At 42.3% G+C, this 20,556-nt stretch overlaps 3 protein-coding genes across 4 annotated transcripts in view; 2 read left to right on the top strand and 1 right to left on the bottom strand.

The window, feature by feature from the left end:
• The window catches only part of LOC139039650 (zinc finger protein 75A), a 78,415-nt gene that overhangs the window by 26,201 nt on the left and 31,658 nt on the right, over window positions 1-20,556 (top strand). The window lies entirely within an intron of this gene.
• OR2C1 (olfactory receptor family 2 subfamily C member 1) lies at window positions 7,544-8,765 on the top strand. Its single transcript, XM_070485102.1, has one exon. The coding sequence runs from the start codon at window positions 7,693-7,695 to the stop codon at window positions 8,629-8,631; it is 939 nt and encodes a 312-aa protein (XP_070341203.1). The 5' UTR covers window positions 7,544-7,692; the 3' UTR covers window positions 8,632-8,765.
• LOC123276719 (zinc finger and SCAN domain-containing protein 32-like) overlaps window positions 13,829-20,556 on the bottom strand; it is a 28,414-nt gene continuing 21,686 nt past the window's right edge. The window contains 1 exon segment of the mRNA XM_070485098.1: window positions 13,829-14,675. The gene's annotated coding sequence lies outside the window, so the exon portion shown is untranslated.

Raw genomic sequence — 20,556 nt, 5'->3', positions numbered from 1 at the left:
TTTTGAGGAGCATTCAAACTTTTCTCTAGTGACTGAGCTGTTTTATGTTCCCACCAGCCATGTACAGAGGTTCCAATTTCTCTACATCCTCTCCAACACTTGCTATTTTCCTATTTTGTATTGTTATTATAGCCATCAAAATGAGTGTGAAGTGGTATTCTAATGTGGTTTTGATTTGTGTTTCTACAATGACTAAGGATGTCGAGCACTTTTTCATGTGCTTCTTGGCTATTTCTCTTCTTTGGAGAAATGTCTATTCAACTCCTTTGGCCATTTTAAAATCGGGTTGCTTGTCTTTTGGTTTTGGAGTTGTAGGAGTTCTTTATATATGCTGGATATTAAACCCTTATCCCATATATAACTTGCAAGTATTTTTTCCCCTTCTGTATGTTTGCTTTTCACTTTCTTGATGATGTCCTTTGATACACAAAATTTTTAAATTTTGATGAAGTCCAGTTTATCTATTTTTTCTTTTGTTGCTTTTGCTTTTGATGTCATGCCTAAAAATTTGTTGCCAAATCCAAGGTCATGAATATTTACCCATATATTTTCTTCTAAAAGTTTTATATTTTATCTCATATTTAGGTCATGGATCCATTTTCATTATTTTGTGTATGGTGTGAGGTAGGGGTCCAACTTGATTCTTTTGCATGTAACTTCCAATTATCCCAGCAGCATTTGTTAAAGAGACTGTTCTTTCCCTCATTGAATGGTCTTGTAACCCTCATTGAAAATCACTTGGAGGGGCTGGCCCCATGTCCGAGTGTGGGTTCGTGTGCTCTGCGTTCACAGCCATGGGTTCACCAGTTTGGATCCTGGGCACAGATCTGTACACCACTCATCAAGCCATGCTGTGGTGGCATCCCACATGGAGGAACTAGAATGACCTACAACTAGGATATACAACTATGTACTGGGGCTTTGGGGGGAAAAAAAAGAGGAAGATTGGCAACAGATTTACTCAGGGCAAATCTTCCTCACCCTCAAAAAAAAAAAATCAGTTGGCCATAGAAGTATGGGTTTATTTCTGGAGTATCACTTCTATTCTAGTGGTCTATATGTCTGTTCTTATGTCAATACCACATCATTTTGGTTACTATAAATTTGTAGTATGTTTTGAAATTGGGAAGTGTGAATCTTCCAATTTTGTTCTTTTTCAAGGCTGTTTTGGCTAATTAGGGTCCCTTGCAATCTCATTTGAATTTGAAGATTGGCTTTTCCATTTCTGCAAAAAAAAGCCCATTGGAATTTTGATAGGGATTGCACTGAATCTGTAGATCATTTTGGGAAGTATTGCTATATTAACAATGTTGATATAATCCAATGAATACAATTTATACCTTAAAGTTGACTTGTGCTTTTAAGGTTTTAAGAAGTTCTTCCCAATCCCTAATATACAAATATATACCATTTCATTTTCTTCAGGTAGTTTTATCTTTCACATTTAAGTTTTTAATCCTTCTGGAGTTCATCATTGTATATGATATAAGTGTGGATTTTGTAGTCAAATAGACCTAGTTTAAGTAACTCTGCCATTTACTAGTTATTTGCCTTGGACAAGTTATCTAATACCTCTGAGCCTTAGCTTCTCTCTTGTAAAACAGAAGTAGTATCTGCCTGGTGTGGTCGTCATGATAATGTAAACTACTGAGGACAGCGTCTGGCACACAGCACATGCCAGCAAGCAGTGCTTATAATTTTGGAAGACTTGCTGGAGACAGACCCACGGGGCAGGGAGCCCCACTGGTCCAGGCCCATCTTGCTCACCCCTGTACTCCACCAGCACCTGGCACACTGTCCACTCTCAGTGACCATTCCTTCAATGACGTGGTTTCTAAGTCAGCAGTTTTGGGGGTAATTTATCTTCCATGACATCTAATGACCTAATCAGGTTGCCAGTCGCCTTTTATGTCTTTATTTAGTATCATTTGTAAGTGATTCCTCTTCACACAGTGTGGTGTGAGTGTCTAAGGTTCATGTCCCTTATTCATGTTTTATGTTAGGGCCAGAGATAGTGGGAATCCCCTTCTCCCCCTTCCCTGCCAAAAACACTCAAAGACAACATCTCCCAGATGATTAGTCAAAAATACTAACTTCCTCTGCACAGAATGGCTTTTTTTTTTTTTTAAAGATTGGCACCTGAGCTAACATCTGTTGCCAATCTTTTTTTTTTTTTTTTTTTTTTCCTGCTTCTTCTTCTATTCCCCAAAGCACCCCAGTACAAAGTTGTATATTCTGGTTGTATGTCCCTGTGGCTGTGCTATGTGGGATGCCGCCTCAGCATGGCTTGATGAGCGGTGCCATGTCCATGCCCAGGATCCAAACCAGCGAGACCCTGGGCCACTGAAACAGAGTGCACAAACTTAACCACTTGGCCAAGGGGCCGGCCCCAGAATGGCCTGTTTATGCCTAGTGAGGAAACAAACGCTGGAATCACCACTGTTTAACATTAAGCAAGTCATATAATCCCTTTTTGCTCAGTTTACTCATCTACCAAGTAGGGATAAAACTACCTACTCCATCTGCCATAGAAAGCATTTTAAGAACTAAGTTCGATCATATGAAAGCACCTTGAAAAGGATAAAATTATATAATTAGTAATTATTTAAGAAATGCAGTTATTCTTATTTCTATTTCAATTAGCAGTCTGTATTGGGGAGGGAGACCAGGTGAAAGACTGAGTCAGTTCTCCAGGGACAACCTTTTTCCTGTGTTCTGGCCATGCCAGTGGTTTGTGCTAATTGGCTGTGGGGGACAGAGATGCCCCTCTGGGCTCTGCAGAATGAACCAGAGTGAGCCAGGCTTCCAGGCGGCAGATCCAGCGCTCCTCTGAGTGCTTGGGCCAGCCCAAGGTTAAAAGCCTGTGCTGCCAGCTCGTCAGCAGGGGAGCAGCCACACAGCACAGCCTCCTTCCTAATTCCACACTTGCTCTCCTACTTGATCCACCAGAAACCAGTGGCAGTGTGATGGATTCAGGCGGAATGCTGAAGCCAAAGGTATATTTCCATAAACAATCCACAGACTTTTATTAATGGAGAATCCAGGGTATAGGAAAGAGAGGCAAAGAGAGGAAAAAGCTGGGAAAAGGAAGGAGCAGTTACATGGAAAAGAGAGAGAAAAGGAAGAGTGTGAAATAGCCTTTTAAAGGTGCTGATTTTAGATTCTTCCTGCAGGAGAAAGGTTAGAGATGACATGGTGTTAGATCCCTGAGCCCATCAGCTAAGAGATGTCTTCTTAGCTCTTCCTTGGGGAGGAAAAATACTTAAACTGCAAAGAGGAGTTTTAAAACTACAAACTGAGAACTCTTTAACAAAAGTCACCTCCAGAATGGTCCAGGAGACAACCTGAAAAATTCATAACCTGACCAAAAAAACCTCTTTGTGCACCAAACTGTGTCCTAGGAACAGAATCCTCCAGCAGAAAGGAGTCATCGAAGACCCAGGTATAGCCTAGTGCCCTGGGCAGGCAAATTTCTAAGCACATCTTCTTTTTCTCTTGTCTAGAGTTTACAATATTTCATCATGCCAAAATCTCAAAATGTCAATCACAATTTCTCTTGCTCTCAGGTTAAGCCTATTTTTGCTTTTCATAGATAAGGAGAGCATGTGATCTGCAAGCACACATCTTTAAAATACTATCATGCTAGTGAAGACATGAAGGAAGAAAAAAGAAATCTCCCTTTAACTACTTCCTAAACAAGCTAATGTCTTGGTCATTCTCCAGAGGACCTATTTTTTTCCCTGCTCCCTTTTCTCTAAAAATCTGCACACACTCCATGTCCTTTTTAAAATGCCAGGCAAATCAGTTAAGACTCTCCAATAAGGAATGGCCTTGGCAGTACAGGGCAGAAAGCTTACCTCCTGACTCTCATGTTGAACATGCATCTGTCCACTTTGTCCTTTGGAGACACCCACTGCAAACTGCCTTCAGCTTGCAGACAGATGTAACCTGGAGAGCTATTCCTAGAATGCCCATGCTTATCCTGCCTTTCCATTCTGAGTTTGTGGTGTTGAATTTTTTTTTATAAAGATTTTATTTTTTCCTTTTTCTCCCCAAAGCCCCCGATACATAGTTGTATATATATATATTTTTAGCTGTGGGTCCTTCTAGTTGTGGCAAGTGGGATGCTGCCTCAGCATGGCCTGATGAGTGGTGCCATGTCCGTGGCCAGGATCCAAACCAGTGAAACCCTGGGCCGCCAAAGTGGAGTGCACGAACTTAACCACTCAGTCATGGGGCCCAGCCCTGTGGTGTTGAATTTTTATATGTATTTGATGTCCTCCCACTTAGCCCTTTTTCTATTTTATAAGATCCTATGCTCATTAGAACTGCCCCCTGAACCAGGCTCATTGTCAAGAATGCAGCCAGGATTCTTTTTCCAACAGTTGTATCAGAAAGCAATTTTAAGGGAGCTTGGCTGTCTTCCCTGATGCAAACAGCAAACATCACAGTCCCCTCCAGACAGCATAGATTCCCTTAATTTCCCTTTACAACTATGTTTCTTAAATTTCAATATTTTTAACCTGTGATGCCTCTTAGGAGTAATAATTTCCGTAAGTTTACTATGAACTACGTCATTTTTTCTCTTATTGGTCCTATATTTACCTCCTTTAAGATTGAAACTCCTCCATTTCAAATTCTTGACTTCTAAGATATGGAGGTAAATTCCTGTTCACTTGATAAAATACCTTAAATTTTTCTTTTCTTTTTTTTAAGGAAGATTAGCCCTGAACTAACAACCGCTGCCAGTCCCCCTCTTTTTGCTGAGGAAGACTGGCTCTGAGCTAACATCCGTGCCTGTCTTCCTCTATTTTATATGTGGGACGCCTACCACAGCATGGCTTGATAAGCAGTGCGTAGGTCCACACCCAGCAGAATCCACCAAACCGGTGAACCCTGGGCCACCCAAGCTGAGTGCACAAACTTAACCACTACACCACCTTGCCGGCGCCGATACCTTAAATTTTTCTGATTGGAGAGGTTTTGATTGTGTTCCATCTCAGACTTCATCCATCTAAACAAAGTTTGTTCTGTTGTGTGGTTCTTGCCCGCCATACTGCCACAATGTTATCCTATATTGAAAACCCTAGCTCCGGTTCTGACCAGATCATCAAGAAAAGATTAACTTAGAACTTACATGCAAGCTTTTCAGGCACAAACTTAGCTCTCAGGAATATCTGTCAGCCATCTCCCAAATAAATGAAATATTTGTAAACAAAACCTATATAAAAACTTCTCTACCAGGATCAGGAATTCAAGATTAGGTTTTCATTTTTTATGATTCCCTTTCCCTTTATTGCTCAGGCTAATATTAAAGCAAGGCTTGAATTCCGAGGATGTGCCCCCACATATGAGGAGTGCCGACAGCTCAGGAGCAATTTCCATGATAGGAGGAAGCCAACTCTAAATTCCAGATTTGCTGTGGCTAATCCACAAGTGGCCAATTGAGAATTGTGGTGAAATTTAGGGGAGGAATGGGCAGAAAACTGGGTGAAAGTGGGCAATCACAACACCCAGGATTCTCTTTAAGAAGCAAGTCTTGGCTGTTTTTCTCAAGATCTTGAATGTTCAAACCAAATTTGCAGGTAGGCTGAGATGGAATCCATCTATGCATCATGTGAGTGATTGCTAAAAATCTTTCTGTACCCAAACAACCTCCATCTGGGTGCTCCCTTGCCTAAACCACACCATAAATGGCGCATCCTCTGAGTTCAATGTTTTCCTCTCTATGCTCCTTTTAAAATGCAAATACTGCTGGATGAATTTAACATTCCCAGATTATGAGAGAACTAGGAACCAAGGGGAGAGACCCTTTAAGGGAGGAAAACACCCTGAAAAGCAGGTGAATTGCTGAATTCAGACTCGAAGTTACAGTCATGTTGGTTGGGGGAGTTTGTCAAGCTCAGGCCTAGAATCTAGCTGGTATGGCATTTTCTCCTGAACTTTCTGAGCACCTGGGGTCAACAGCTTCCTGCTCTAGTTATAGACTTTCCTTTTCCATGCTGGCTGGTTTATTACTGAGCTGAAAAAACTGTTCAGTAAGAAGAGGGGGAACTGAAAGAAATTCTGACATCACTGAGTGTCCACAAAGCACCAGTTGCCCGGAGACAAAACAACTCATGGGAGAAGATGGGAAGTGTCTGTCTGTTTCTTTCCCCTAGAGGGATATAAGAGGACAAGCACCTCTACTGACAGGAGGTAGTGAGATGGATGTCAGGAAGAACTTTTGAACAGAAAGATGAGCTATCAGTTTGCTAACTCAGTTCCTCAGCTTTCTTAAGTCTTTAATGAAAAGAGTAAGTACACACCTCTTCTTAAGGTATTAGGTAGAGGTATGAAAGAGGGTCGAAAAGTGCTCTGAAATCCTTATCATCCTTGACTCAATAGAAGGACTCCGTTGCTGACCTAAAGAAATAGGCAATTAGAAGAGATTTCCCTCCTGACTTCTGGGTGGAATCTAGCATCAGGATCTCCAGTATTTGTTATTTATTGATGAAAAGGACAGTTCTTGGGGTCTTTAGCCAAGAGGTGTAGCCAAGTTCCTTGCCTGGTACACCAGAACCAGTTAAGCACACCTGCTCACTTCCCATCAAGCCTACTCTTTGAGTGTGGCAGCCGAGGTTCCTGTGGGACATGTCATGGTCCAGAGGAAGAGGCAGAACATTCACTCCCAGTCTTCAGTGTCCAGATGAGGACAGCTGACCCAAGGACTATTTCTGTTTTCTTCTCAGATCATTTTATTTGTCAGTTAAATAAGATGGAAAGGCTTTGGTTTATGATCTTCAGAAAAGCCTAGGTCTTTCCCCATGAAAGGAGATGATAATTGGCCCATTATTAACAAGAGCTAATTTTTGTTTGTGAGATGTTAAGAATTCCTCAATGGTTTAGAGGTGGGCATAGTGGTCATATACCTCAAAAGATCAGGGATCTCTTCTGAAATCTTCTAGTTTCCTTTGCTAATTATGGGTACCCATTAACTGATTTAACCCATTTTGGATACACTGCGTTTCTATCTTTAGCCTATTCCACGTAAACTTATTGGGCTTATGTGAGTTTTTGTTTATTCTACATGTACCTCCTCTTAACTCACATATTCACATCTTCTGTATTTGGTGAATAAGTCTATATTAACTCTTTCCATTCTTTTCATGATGTAATAGATTCATGTTCTCCTTCAAACTTTATCTTTCTAGATCAGGAGCTTTTGCCTGGGAGGTGAGGGATATCAAAGAGAGGGGAGGAAATTTATCAGAAACTTCTGGGAAGCTTTTCCAAATACAATGGTTCTTCTTCCCCTTTCCTTGAGCATATTAAAACCTTGGCTGGGGAAATTTGTATTTTGACAATTTCCAGACTTTATTCTAATGGTCAACTTCCTTTACCCTATTGTAAATGCCATGCTGAACTGAAGAGCCCTAATCTTTTTGTTCTTCATAAGGCTCTTCCTTCATTTTTGTGACAGCTCATGCTTGAAATTCGGATGGAATAAAGTTTCCAGTCACTGTGGGACTGACAGTGGTTGGGGATTGCAATGAAAGTTTGCAATTATGAAAATTAAATTGGTACTTAAATATGAAGCCCAGAAGACCCTCCTTTATGCAGATCAACTTTATGAATAGCTTCTTCTTCACTGGCTTTTTTCCCAGTGGTTTTCCCTGGGCAGATTCCTCAAGTGACTAAAGGCAATCAGAGATGGAAGGAACCAATGACAGCTCCTTGGAGGGCTTCATTCTGTTGGGCATATCTGACCATCCACAACTAGAGATTATCTTTTTCATAGTCATTCTCTTCTCTTACTTGCTGACCCTATTTGGGAACTCCACCATCATCCTGCTTTCCTGCCTGGATGCCCGGCTCCACACACCCATGTACTTCTTCCTCAGCAACCTCTCCTCCCTGGACCTTACTTTTACTACTAGCTCAGTCCCTCAAATGCTGATCAACTTATGGGGACCAGACAAGACCATCAGCTATGGTGGCTGTGTAATCCAACTCTATGTTTTCCTCTGGCTAGGGGCTACTGAGTGCATCCTGCTGGTAGTGATGGCGTTTGACCGCTATGTGGCAATTTGCCGGCCCCTGCACTACACCACCTTCATGAACCCTTGGCTCTGCTGGCTGCTGGCTGCCATTGCCTGGTTGGGTGGCTTGGGAAACTCTGTGATCCAGTCAACATTCACTCTGCAACTCCCGTTGTGTGGGCACCGGAGGGTGGACAACTTCCTGTGTGAGGTGCCCGCCATGATCAAACTGGCTTGTGGAGACACGAGTCTCAATGAGGCTGTGCTCAATGGTGTCTGCACCTTCTTCACTGCTGTCCCACTCAGCATCATCCTGATCTCCTACTGCTACATAGCTCAGGCAGTGCTGAAGATCCGCTCAGTCGAGGGGCGGAGAAAGGCATTTAACACATGTCTCTCTCATCTCATGGTGGTGCTCTTCTTCTATGGCTCAGCTATCTATGGGTATCTGCTTCCAGCTAAGACCAGCAGCCAGGACCAGGGCAAGTTCATTTCCCTCTTCTACTCTGTGGTCACACCTATGGTGAACCCTCTCATCTACACTCTGAGGAACAAGGAGGTGAAGGGGGCGCTGAGGAGGCTGCTGGGGAAGAGAAGAGAAGTCTGCTGAGAGGAGGAAAAAAACTCCATCATTTATAGCCTCTTCATCTCTACACACTTTTTCTCATTCTCTCTCTCTGGCTAGGTGAACATGAGGAGTACTAACCCTGGTACAAACTAGACATGTTTCTGATAACCCCAAGCTGTTGGGACATGGTTAGTGTTATTTCTCATGTTCCACACTTATTTACCAAAAATCCTACTGTGGACTACAGATAACAGGGCAGATGTGTCATCAACAGCTCAGAGGTTGTTAACTTAGTACAGGCCTTGCTCACTATCTCTGTTGTCCACATTTTATTTATGTGTATTTATTATATATGTAACAAATATTACATCTTTATTTATTATTGTATTTCTAGAGAACTCTGTACTTTTCTAAAGAAAGCAAATCCACTTGCAGTATCTTATATAATGTTTCTATAATTACATAAAATCAAGGCAGGTATTACTAACCCCAAACAAAAACCTGAACAATCCATCTTTGTACCCTATCCATCCATCATCATTGTCCATCTCTCTTTGTCTCTTCTAGATATTTCAGCCTATCTACCCATACTTCCCATCCATATCCTCTGTCATCTTGTTTACCCTCTCCTGTATGTCTACATCTCATTTTCCCTTCTGTCTCATCTAATATTTAATAAGAAAAGGTAGCTAAGACCATTTTCCTTTCAATTCTAGCCAAAGAGGTTGCCTTGATATACTTTTATTTAAATCATCCTCCCTAAAAAATTCCCAACCATCAGATTTGCTACCAGCATTTGGATATTCTCATATGGTCGGTGGATTATAGAATGCCCTGAGATTCCTTAAGCAAGTTTAAGAGCCCAAGAAAGAACATCCATCCATAAAGCATGTCCTCTGCCTCAAGATCTAGTCTTTCAGTCCTAAAGTTCCTGGAATTCGTCAATCAGTACAGCACACCAAGACTCACTGAGGAACTCAGGTATTGGAATTCAAATGCCAATATGTGATTCTGTGCATTACTAGAATTGCCAAAGGAATCTGCACCTACCACCACAATTCATATACTCTTTCCCCAAAAAGAAGAGCTAGGTTAATGTCAGAAACTTGCTTGGCAACTACATTACCAGAGAAAAGGAAATCAAATGGTTTTAGGGCTAGTTTCTAAAGAGTCTTCAGCTTTGTGTCCCCCACAGAACCCAAACACCTGCCTTATACAAAGTAGATGCTCAATAAATGCTTAGTGAATTGAATTAATTTAAAAGCCTCATGAGTCCCTGTTTTTCATGCTAGGAACTAAATTTGTCATATGAACCATTTTCCTGTTTGCCACTTGGGGTTATCCTGTCCTTTGGACAATGCTGAACAAACAATGACAAATTTCCACCTTTCCACATTTCCATAATGCCCCTCAAAGACATCTGGTTAAATTGTCCCATCCTTAATTTGTTTTTCCAGTTGTAGATCAGAGCCATGACCTATTTCCTCCGTTGCTTACACAGTAATACTGAAGTACGTCTCAAGGACTAGCCAACTAGTGGCATTATCTTGGTGAATTGATCAGTCTAGACTCTTGCAGGCTCAAATTCTTTATTGATCAGCACACTCAGATTAGATGACATTCTGAGGAGGTAGAATAAAAATGACTATGCTCCTAAAGTGGATGTATAAACCAGAATGCCAGTTGATTAATTTATGAGAATGGTAACTACCAAGGAGATTGAACAGTCATATTTTGCATTTAAGTTGCAAAATAACTTGTGGGAAAATAGGAAGAAAACAGCAAGGCATTCTTCAAACACTTTGGAGTTCTGCAGAGTCTACCAATGGAAAGTACGGGACATTTTGAATCTAACTTATAGTTAGGGGAGTAGTAAGACACAGAGAATTAGAGGGAGGAGAGAAAGCATGGGACATTAATGCATGATGGGGATCACATATGACATCATCAAAACGCACACATATTCATGTTCCATTTTCAATGGTGTGCATGAAACAAAGTCAAAAACGGCAAAAAAGCAATTAAGTGTGAGGCAAGCTCCTTGTTATTAAAATGGGCTTTGAAGTTCAATTTCTAAGGTTCCAGAAGAAAAAGTATGTTTCGTGTCTTATTCAGTTAGAAATTCAAAAAATGAAAAACAAAACAAACATCAAGACTTACAGAAGGTTCACCAACTTTTAGTAAAATGGCATTCGAGCTTTTAAGATCCCATCTCTTAAAGCCTTTCATAGAGTATCTAGATCCACACCCCTTATGGTAGCAAAGCCTGCATGAATACCTGAATTAAATGACCAAATTTTGAGCCTGCCAATGAAGGGAGTGAATCTTTTTTCTGTCTTCACAGCCTTCAGGCTCAATTCCATGGCTGTGGCTAGGAGATGTTGGAATAAGGAGCTGGCAAGAAATAGGAATTGAAAACTGACTTTGGCTTGGTGAGTTTATGCTCTAGTATATGAGCTCTAAATTACAGACTAATTTGGAAGCTCCATTAGTGATTTGGTGAAAAGGTTTTTACTACATTGACTATTTGATTATATCAACTTTACTGAGTACTTACCATGTGCTAGATAAGGATCTAAACTCTTTACATGAATCAACTCATTAAATCCTCACAACAACCTATACTTAAAATGTCCCATTTTAAGATGAGGACATCGGATCACAAGAGGAAACTTGCTCAAGAACACACAATGGTAAGACTGGGAATCAAATCCAAGTACTCTTGACTCCAAAGCTTGTGCTTTTGCAAAAAAAAATTTTTGTTTCTTTTTTGAAATAACCACAAACTTACAGGAAAGTTGGAAGCATAATAGAAAGGACTATTTTTCCCCCTTGAATCATTTGAGAGTAAGTTGATACTCTGTCTTCCCCAAATATGTTAGGATATACCTCTAACACACCAGGACACTCTCCTATGGGACCACAATATAGCCATTATTAGTAAAGGAACATTAATACATTATATTGTCTAATTCTCAGACCCTGTTCAGCTTTTGCCACTTGTCCCAAGAATGTCTTTCACAGCAAAAGGATTCTGTTCAGAATCACACATTGCATTTCGTTGTCATGTCTCTAGTTTCTGTCAGTCTGAAATGGTTTCTTTTCTTGACTTTCATGACCCTGACACTTTTAAAGATTATTAGCCACTTATTTTGTAGAACATCCCTCAATTTGGGTTTCATGTTTACTGACAATTAGATTCAGGTTATGCATCTTTGGCAGGAATCCCACAGAAGTGATGTTGCATTCTTCTCATTGTATCCTATCAGGTGGTGCTATGGACTGAATTGTCTCCCAACACCAAATTCATACGTTGAAGCCCTAACTCCCAATGTGATTGTACTTGGAGGCAGGGCCTTTAGGAGGTAATTAGGGTGAAGTGGTATAATAAGGGTGGGCCCCTAATCTGATAGGATTGGTGACCTTATAAGAAGAGGAAGAGAGAGATTTTTCTCTCTCCCACAAACACGCAGAAGAAAGGCCAGGTGTGGACAAAGAGACCACATGCAAGCCAGGAAAGAGCCCTCACCAGAAACCGAATCCTGGTGGAACTTTGATCTTGGACTTTCCATTTTCAGAACTGTGAGAAAATAAGTTCCTGTTATTTAAGTAGCCTAGTCTGTGGTATTTTCTTATGGCAGCCTGAGCAGACTAAGACAGTGGCGTACATTTCAATTTGTCCCATTACTGATGATGTTACTTGGATCATTAAATGAAGGTGGTGTCTGCCAGCCTTTTCCATTATGCTCTACTTTGTAATTAAGTATTTTATGGGAAAGTGCTCTGAAACTACATCAATATCCTGTTGCTAATTAAACTCAATTTAGTCATTATTTATTTACATCTTATGGAATCAAGTTTTCCTATTTTATTCAGTGGTTTATAACTTGTTACTACCATTGTATTGTTGTGCCCTGTTTGATCAGTGGGAGCCCATCCAACCTGGCTTTTGTGTTTTTTTGACTTGTCCCCATATTCTTTGGGTACCTCCTTGCTTTCTGGAACCACAGATGTTCCATGCTTAACTTTTATTAACCCTACCCCTGCCCAGCCATTTCCTCAAGAAGCCCTGGTAACTTTGAGTGAAAAATTGTGTTCAGCAGTCAATTTCTGGGCACTAATTGTTCTCATTACTATTGGGGTGAGCTGCTCCCAGGTCATCTCTGTGGACAGAGGTAGGATACAGATATATTGATAGATGAATACAGAGAGAGATAAATATAGATACAGGCATAGACACAACACACATATCCCTCTATATTTCTATATGTCTATCTATTTATCTAGAAATTTAAAAGTCTGACAATACAAAATGTTGATAACTATGCAACTGATATGTATTTCTGACATTCCACAATACACACACAACAGGTTTTCTTTAAGTTATTTTTGACCTAGAGTTATATTCCATTAGGGATGCAATCAATATAGATTTTTTAAAAGTTTTCCTACATACTAGAAATACACACTTAGAATGAAGACCTTATTTACAAGTAATGAAAATAAAATAAATGCCTGGAAATTAATTTCATAAATATGCATGACCTATCTAAAGAAAACTATTAGACTTTACTGAGAAAATAAGTTATCTTAATAATAGAAAAACACATATATATCTGAAATTGATTTTTGTGTTGGCAGAAGGTAAGATGCCTCCCAATAACAGTATAATATTGATGTCTTTCCTTTTCTTCTTTTGGTTGGGAGAGGTAGGGGATAGCAAAAAGGAAAGTGAAGACAGCAAATTACAACGGGGGATCTTATTAAAGGAGATGCTCAGATCCCATAAACAAGATGTCAGACAAAAGCTAAAAAGAGAGATATCAGTGCAAGAACCCCTGTAAAACTCATGGCCAATAGTCAGAAGGAACATAAGCTCTGATGTTTGGATTTACTTTAACTTTTCTGTGTTGTAGTTCTATTATTCTTAAGTAACAATGGTGCCTTTTGTGAACCCTGTTTTGAAATATAAAGGAAGAGTATTGTGCTAAAGTGAAGGATATAGGGAGAAGCAGAAAAGAAAGAGTGGAAGCAGCATGGAGAAACAGTTAACAAAAGGCCAACTGTGAAAACTGAAAAGACTTAGAATGCTACAGAGAACAAGCTGATGAGTGACAACCAGGAAACTGAAAACATTCCTCAGGGAATCTCAGAAACACCTGAGGTCTAAATTTCATACAGTAGAAATCATATGAAATACGCCCCCTTTCATTAGAAATCAGGGAAATTCAATTAAAGCCACAATGAAATATCCTTTTATTCCCTCTGCTTGCCAGAAATTTAAAAGTGTGACGATACCAAGTGTTAACAATGATAGGGAAAAACAGGAACTCTATTATACTGTGGGGCGGTGGGAAGGGGGCGGGGAGTACTAGTACAATCACTTTGGCACTATTTAGCAAAGTTGAGGACATGCATACCTATGACCTCTTGCTCTACGGCATGCCCTAAAGAGAGTCTAAGTACAGCAGATTATATGTACAAAACGTTCACAGCAGTATTTTTTCCAATCAAAAGCCAGAAAGAATCCAAACATCCACTAACAGGAAGAATACATGAATGAATTGTGGTAGTCATGTGATGAAATACTATACAGCAATAAAAGAGAATAAAGTACAGCTATATACATAAACTTGGATATATATCACAAATGTACTGTCCAGTGAAAAGAGAAAGCTGCAGAAAAAAGCAAAACAAAAAACTTCCTGTGGCCATGGAAGAATGAAACATATAATTTGGCTAATAAAAGAAAGCGGGATCCCAGATAGCTAGAAAATTTGGAGACACACACACATATGTGATGGGATTACAGGTGATTTTTCTTTTCTTTTTTTGTCCGGGCTCTCAACTCCACTGAGAGCATTCTCTTAGCAGTGACAGCCTTGAGCACACGTTGCCATCTGTCAGCCCTCCACTATGCAGTGGTCAAGCAGTGGTGCCTCTGCCTGCAGTTGGCACCCCTGGCCTCGCAGAATATTTTTGACAACTCCCTAGGGCAGCTGCCTGCCACGCTACAGCTGCACCTTTGTGAGAAGCACAGAAGTTGACCAGTTCCTCCATGTGACACCCACCTTGATAAAGCTTACCTGTGGAGATAAAGGTTTCAAAAAGTTCAAGGTCTTTCGGGTGACAGTCATCTTCCTACTTGTCTATGAGGGCTTGATCCATGGCACCTATGCTACCTTGCCAAAGCTGGCCAAGGATCTGCTCAGCCAAGGACAGAGAGGAGCAGAGGCTTTCCAACCGGCAGCTTCCACAGGGTGGTGGTGGACTTCTCTTTGGGACAGTCACCTCTGACTAAATTTAGCCTAGGAACAGCTACTTCCTTGATCGGGCCACATTCCTTATTTTTATCCTGTTCTGATCATAGATACATGCATGTTCCACTCTCATGTACAACCTCAGGAACAAGGACCTTAAGGGTGCACTGTAGAAGTTTCTAGGTGGCTGAAGAGACACATGACTAAGGCTACTGAGAAGTATGGCTCTGCCCTTGCTTCTTCCCTGCATCAGACCCTGCTATGTCTCTCTCCTGTCAATGCAGCCATCTAGTTACCCTGCCCTCTGAATAGGGAGATACCTTAGAAAGTTCATGACACTAGGAGCCCACAGATCGAACATTTGATGTACTCTGCAACTAATAGCTATGGAAGCCGGTGGATCTCTCTAGCACTCCATTTCATCATCTGTAAAATGAATATAATACCGGACAGGAACATTGTAAGGATCAAAATAGATAATGCATATGGGAGTGCTTGGAGACAACTGCTCAGTGTAATACTTAATCAAAGATGGAATACTTTCTCTAAGGAGGTTTCTCAGTCTATTTCACATCCACCTCCCTCTATTCATATCCTGATGGAGCACTACTCCTTCATTGTGCAACTAGAATCCTCATAAATGATGAATGGATGAAGGGAGACCAGAACAAAGGCAGAGAGAACGGGTAGAAACTTCCACTATACTTTCCCTCACATTCCACATTCCCATCCATAGGCTCCCTCTTGAAAATATACGCAGAATATCCCAATCCAGGATAACACGCTCGCATGCAGGTGACAATTGAGTATCTCAATGTCCAACAAAAGAGAAACGATTGAAGATTGAATATATTGTGGTACATGCCTAAATCCAACAGTTTAAAAAAGATGAGGTGGATATATTGAAACAGAAAAAAATTTAAAGATATAGTAAATGACCAAAAGGACAGATTAAGGTTCAGAAAGATGTACACACTGAAAATTTGTTTCCTCTGGAGAGGGAATGTAGTTTGGGAGATAAGGGATGGAGAGATTTCATCTTCAGGTGAGAATGTTTTGCGGTACTGACGGAATGTTAAAAAATAAAAACACAGGAAAAAACGTTGGGTTAGAAGCGAGTTCTTGTCCTACGCCTGTCATTAGACAATCTGTCTCGGTTTCCTTGTCTGGAAGATGAAAAGAGTAATAATATTGACCTCATAGGACTGCTGTGAGGACGAATTAGTATGCACTTGTTTAGAACTGTGCCAAGCACACAGGGAGCGTTACGTTTTTTCATTATTGTCGCTGTCACGTCTGTAAAACACGGTGTGACTCCAGGCACCGTTGACACAAAGACACATCGAAGCACCAGAAGCAGAAGCGCCTCCAAAGAGACCACAAGTAAACAAATAAGCGGGATTAACCAACGGCCACATCCAGGCTTTGGGTTGTCGAAGAGCGGGAGTGGCACGCGGGTATCACACAAAGAGGACCCTGCGTTCTCATTGGCGAAGATTGCAGTCGATTAGCGAGGGGCCGAAACCAGTTTACCGGGAGGTCCTTCAGTGCGTCGCTTGCGTAGCCCTTGTGCATGCGTCTGGCCTTGTGGAGGTCCCGGCGTGCCCCGGGGCTGCTTCCGGCGTAGGGCGTTGGAAAGGTGGCGAGGCTCGTGAGTCTGTGTGTTGGAAAGGCTTATCCTGGCGGGGCCGGCGGGGGCGCTGCGGCTCTGCCCTCTACCCTGCCGCTCTCGTCTAGTCCCCTGAGACCCCGACGCGAAGACTCGGAGTGGCCATGGACTGGGACCTCCTCCCTCTGTCTGGGGAGGCGTGGGGACGAGGTGCCGGGTCCGTTCCGTCTCCCGTGAGGACTCCTTTGAGAGGCTCGGAGCCTCTTGCCCTGCGGTTTACGTAATACAACGCTCGTTCGCCGAGCCTCTGTTGCGTCGTTGTGCGCCCTTGTGCCGGGCGGTGGCGACACGAAGACAATACTGACGCGCTCCTTGCCCTCAGAGAGCCTCGAACTAGTGGAGGAGATGAACCCGTCAGAAACAAATTCTGGTGTTAGGTGGAGCAGGATAAGGCGCCCTAAGAGAGAGTTACAGACAGCGCCAAGGAGTTCAAAGTGTTAGGAGGCTTCAAGAAGGTGGTGGTGGTGCTGTGGGTTCTCTTGCCTTCTTTGATGGTGCACTCGTTGAGGGCATAAAATTTTCCGTATTTCTACATTTGTCAACCTAGGCTCAGGTCCTCTTCCTCCCGTGGTTGGGAGAGATGAAGACCGGCAGCCCCTCGTGTTCAGTTTCTATGGAAGGAATGAGTCAGGTCTTGGGGAAAGAGTGTTCTAGACAGGGAAAGTTCAGTGGGCAAAGGTACTAAGGCAGGACCTGGAACCAGTTCGCCCATGCTGGACTGTGTACTGAGGGCAGTGAGGCTGGAGGGGTAGGTTGGGCCCTGAATGGCAGGGAGAGCCTTGCAAGCTTGGAGATCTTGGCTTATTTCAGTGGCAACAAGAAGTCTTGAAGGCTTTGAGCAGAGGAGTTACCATTGGATTAGATTTGTAGAAAGTCCAGAAGTTGAGGATCTGCTCTATAGGCAGGCCAGGTGGACAGATGGAAGTCTCTTACACCAGCCTGGGCTAATGACATGTCCCTAGACCAGTGGTTCTCAACCAGGGGCGATTTTGCTGCTCAAAGACATTTCCCAATGTCCGGAGTCAATTTTGTTGTCACACAAGGCGGGTGCTACTCACATCTGGTGGGTGGAGGCCAGGAATGTAGCTAAACATCCTAGGCTGCATAGGACACCACCCACACAAACACACAACAAAGACCTGTCCAGCCCGAAATGTCAATAGTGCCAAGGTTCAGGAATCCTGCCCTAGAGCCAAAGTAGTGGAAATGAAGGGGAGACAGATGTCAGAGACATGTCACCCAGAAACCAGTCTTAGTCTCCATTTGTATTGTCTATAATGCTTAAGTACTTGACACCCAGTCAATTAATCAGGTCTGATGACCCCAGTCTTCCTTATATGTTTTCACCCATTCATTCATTTGCCAGATATTTATTTAGCAGCAGAGACTATTTGAGGTGCTGTGATTCAACAATGAATAAAACAAATTCCCTGCTCCCCAAGAACCTTACGTTCTTGCAGAAGATGACAGATATTGACCCTATATGTACATGTCAAGTAGTGAGGTATGCCATGAAGAAGTTCCCGTGAAATGGAGTTTCTCTTGCTACCACCGCAGACCATTAACTGCACTTTCTGGGTGCCAAGCACTGGGCTAGAGACTTTACAAATAGCATAATAATCTTTTTCTCTCTCCTGCAAGGTAGCTGTTACTCTCAGATGAGAAAAAGAGGCTTAGAGAAGTTGAACAATTTTCCCAATACCAGTAAGTGTGGAGCTCAGGTGGAACTGGAGACCAGATCCACCTGATGGTCAAAGTCTGCTATTTCTATTAGGTAACACTGTCTCATAGACCAAGCTGATTTGAACAGAGAATAAATTTATACCTTCTTTCTTACACTTAGAAAGTGAACTAGAAATGAACTCTCACATTGACATCTTTCTCTTTTCAGAGTGAAGTTTTTATCGGAGAGGAGTAGCTGGAGGTGATTCTTCAGAGTTGTAGGAACTGAATTTGGGGCCACAGATCAGCCTCAGTTTCAGCTGAATTCCTCTTTATGGCTCACATTCTCTCAGTTGGCTCATGGCAGAAGCTGACCTCTCAGAGAGGTTGGCATGTTGGAGATCTCCCCCCAGCTCTTTAGACTCTCCAGTTATCAGCAAGTTCTGGGCCTCATAAGGCTTTTATCCAGCTCCAGGAGCCCTGCTGTCGATGGCTGCAGCCCAAGCTGCATTCAAGGAGAAGATCCTGGAGCTGAGGCAATGTCTGACCCATGTGCAAAGGGAAATTCAAGGCTGGGTGAGAACATGTCATCCAGAAAGCACTGAAAAGGCAATGAGCTTGGTGCGGGATTTGGAGTGAGAACCCAGGAGACTGAGGCAATTGTGAGAAGGGGAGTCTGTAAGAGAACATGGAGATCAGGTTGTAGAGGGCCTGGATTAAGGGACAGGCAGCTGGAACAAAGTGGAGAACCTTGAATTTGCTGTTGCTTCTTAAGCACTTGTTTATTTTTCTGATTGTTGTCTATGCCAGCTTTCCTAAGAGAACAGACTTTCTTTCCTTTTTTTTTTCTTTTAACATTGGTCTCTGAGCTAACATCTGTCAGCAATCTTCTTTTTTTTTCTTTTCTTCTTCTTCTTCTCCCCAAAGCACCCCCGCACATAGTTGTATATTCTAGTTGTGAGTCCCTGTGGTTGTGCTATGTGGCACGCCGCCTCAGTATGGCTTGATGAGCAGTACTATGTCCACACCCAGGATCCAAACCGGCAAAACCCTGGGCTGCCGATGCCAGGTGCACGAACTTAACCACTTGACCACAGGGCTGGTGCTCTTTCCCTTTCACAGGAAGGAGGGTTGGTGGAGAGCAAGGCTGGACCCTCACCAATCACTGAGTTTTCAGTATATCTCTGCTCCCAAAAATGAAAGAAAGGAGATATTTGTCCTCTGTAGAACTCAGCCTTTCTCCTCTGCACATTATATTCACCTAAGCTGGCTCTGTGAATGAGAATCTTGTATTAACTAAAATGCCTGAGCAAAATGGCGGGGTGAGCTGACCTGGGATTCTCTCTCCTCCAAAATACAACAAAAGATTGGAAGAACTGAATTTCAGAGAACAAAAATAATGTCAGCTCATTAGAGACCTACAATTCCAAGAAGGCGGAGATCATAAACCTTGCTTTACACCTTCGGAGGCGCTGGAACGGTAGGAGAGAACATCGCTCCCTCCCCTAGAGTCTGCGATTGCTGCAGCATGGGTCGGGAGGGAGCGGAGGAGGGGCCGTGCGACCAGGGGATCATCCAGGACTCCTGCCGCTAATTCAGTGGAAACCCGCTGACGAGGGGAAAGCTTCCATCCAGGGGACCCCATAAATCAAGGGCCTTGGGAGACCAGAGAACAGAACTGATCTGAACCCAGACCGGCGCGTGTAACAGCCCCTCCCCCCCCAGCGAAGCCAGTGGGCGCAGCCATCTTGCCCCAATGCGGAGAGCTCATAACACTCCGCTCTCTACCCCCATCTAGTGGCGACAGGCTGTAACTGCAACTGAATTCTACCACCATGAGAAAAAACCGCTCCTCTACCATCCAGCAATTTATAAAAGCCCCAGACCAGAAGGAAAACAATAAAAACACAGAATTAAGTCCTGAGGACTTGGAATTAGGTAAACTAAGTGATAATGAATTCAGAGCAGCTATAATCAAAGAACTCAATGAGGTAGAGAGAAAGATAGAGAAACAAGCTGAGTTCTGGAGTTACTTCACAAAAGAGATTGAAATCATAAAGAAGAATCAAACAGAATTACTTGAGATGAAAAACACAATGGACCAGATAAAACAGAATATGGGTTCCCTGAATGCCCGTGTAGACAACATAGAGGAGAAAATTAGCATAATCGAGGACAGACAGGCTGAATGGCGCCAGACAGAGGAAGAAAGAGAACTAAGAATTTAAAAAAATGAGGAAAATCTCCGAGAGATAATGGATTCAATGAGGAGTAAGAACATAAGGATCATAGGAATTCCCGAGAATATGGAAAAGGAAAATGGAGCAGAAAGTGTGCTTAACGAAATTATTGAAGAGAACTTCCCAAATCTAGGGA

The sequence above is a fragment of the Equus asinus genome, chromosome 14 (genome assembly GCF_041296235.1).
Source record: "Equus asinus isolate D_3611 breed Donkey chromosome 14, EquAss-T2T_v2, whole genome shotgun sequence".
Classification (NCBI taxonomy): Eukaryota; Metazoa; Chordata; class Mammalia; order Perissodactyla; family Equidae; genus Equus; species Equus asinus.
The sequence above is the reverse complement of the archived record's forward strand: the minus strand, read 5'-3'. Positions and strand labels throughout refer to the sequence as shown.

Bases quoted from the DNA above. Each gene is read 5' to 3' on its own strand.
- OR2C1 (XM_070485102.1), top strand. From the start codon at position 7,693: ATGGAAGGAACCAATGACAGCTCCTTGGAGGGCTTCATTCTGTTGGGC.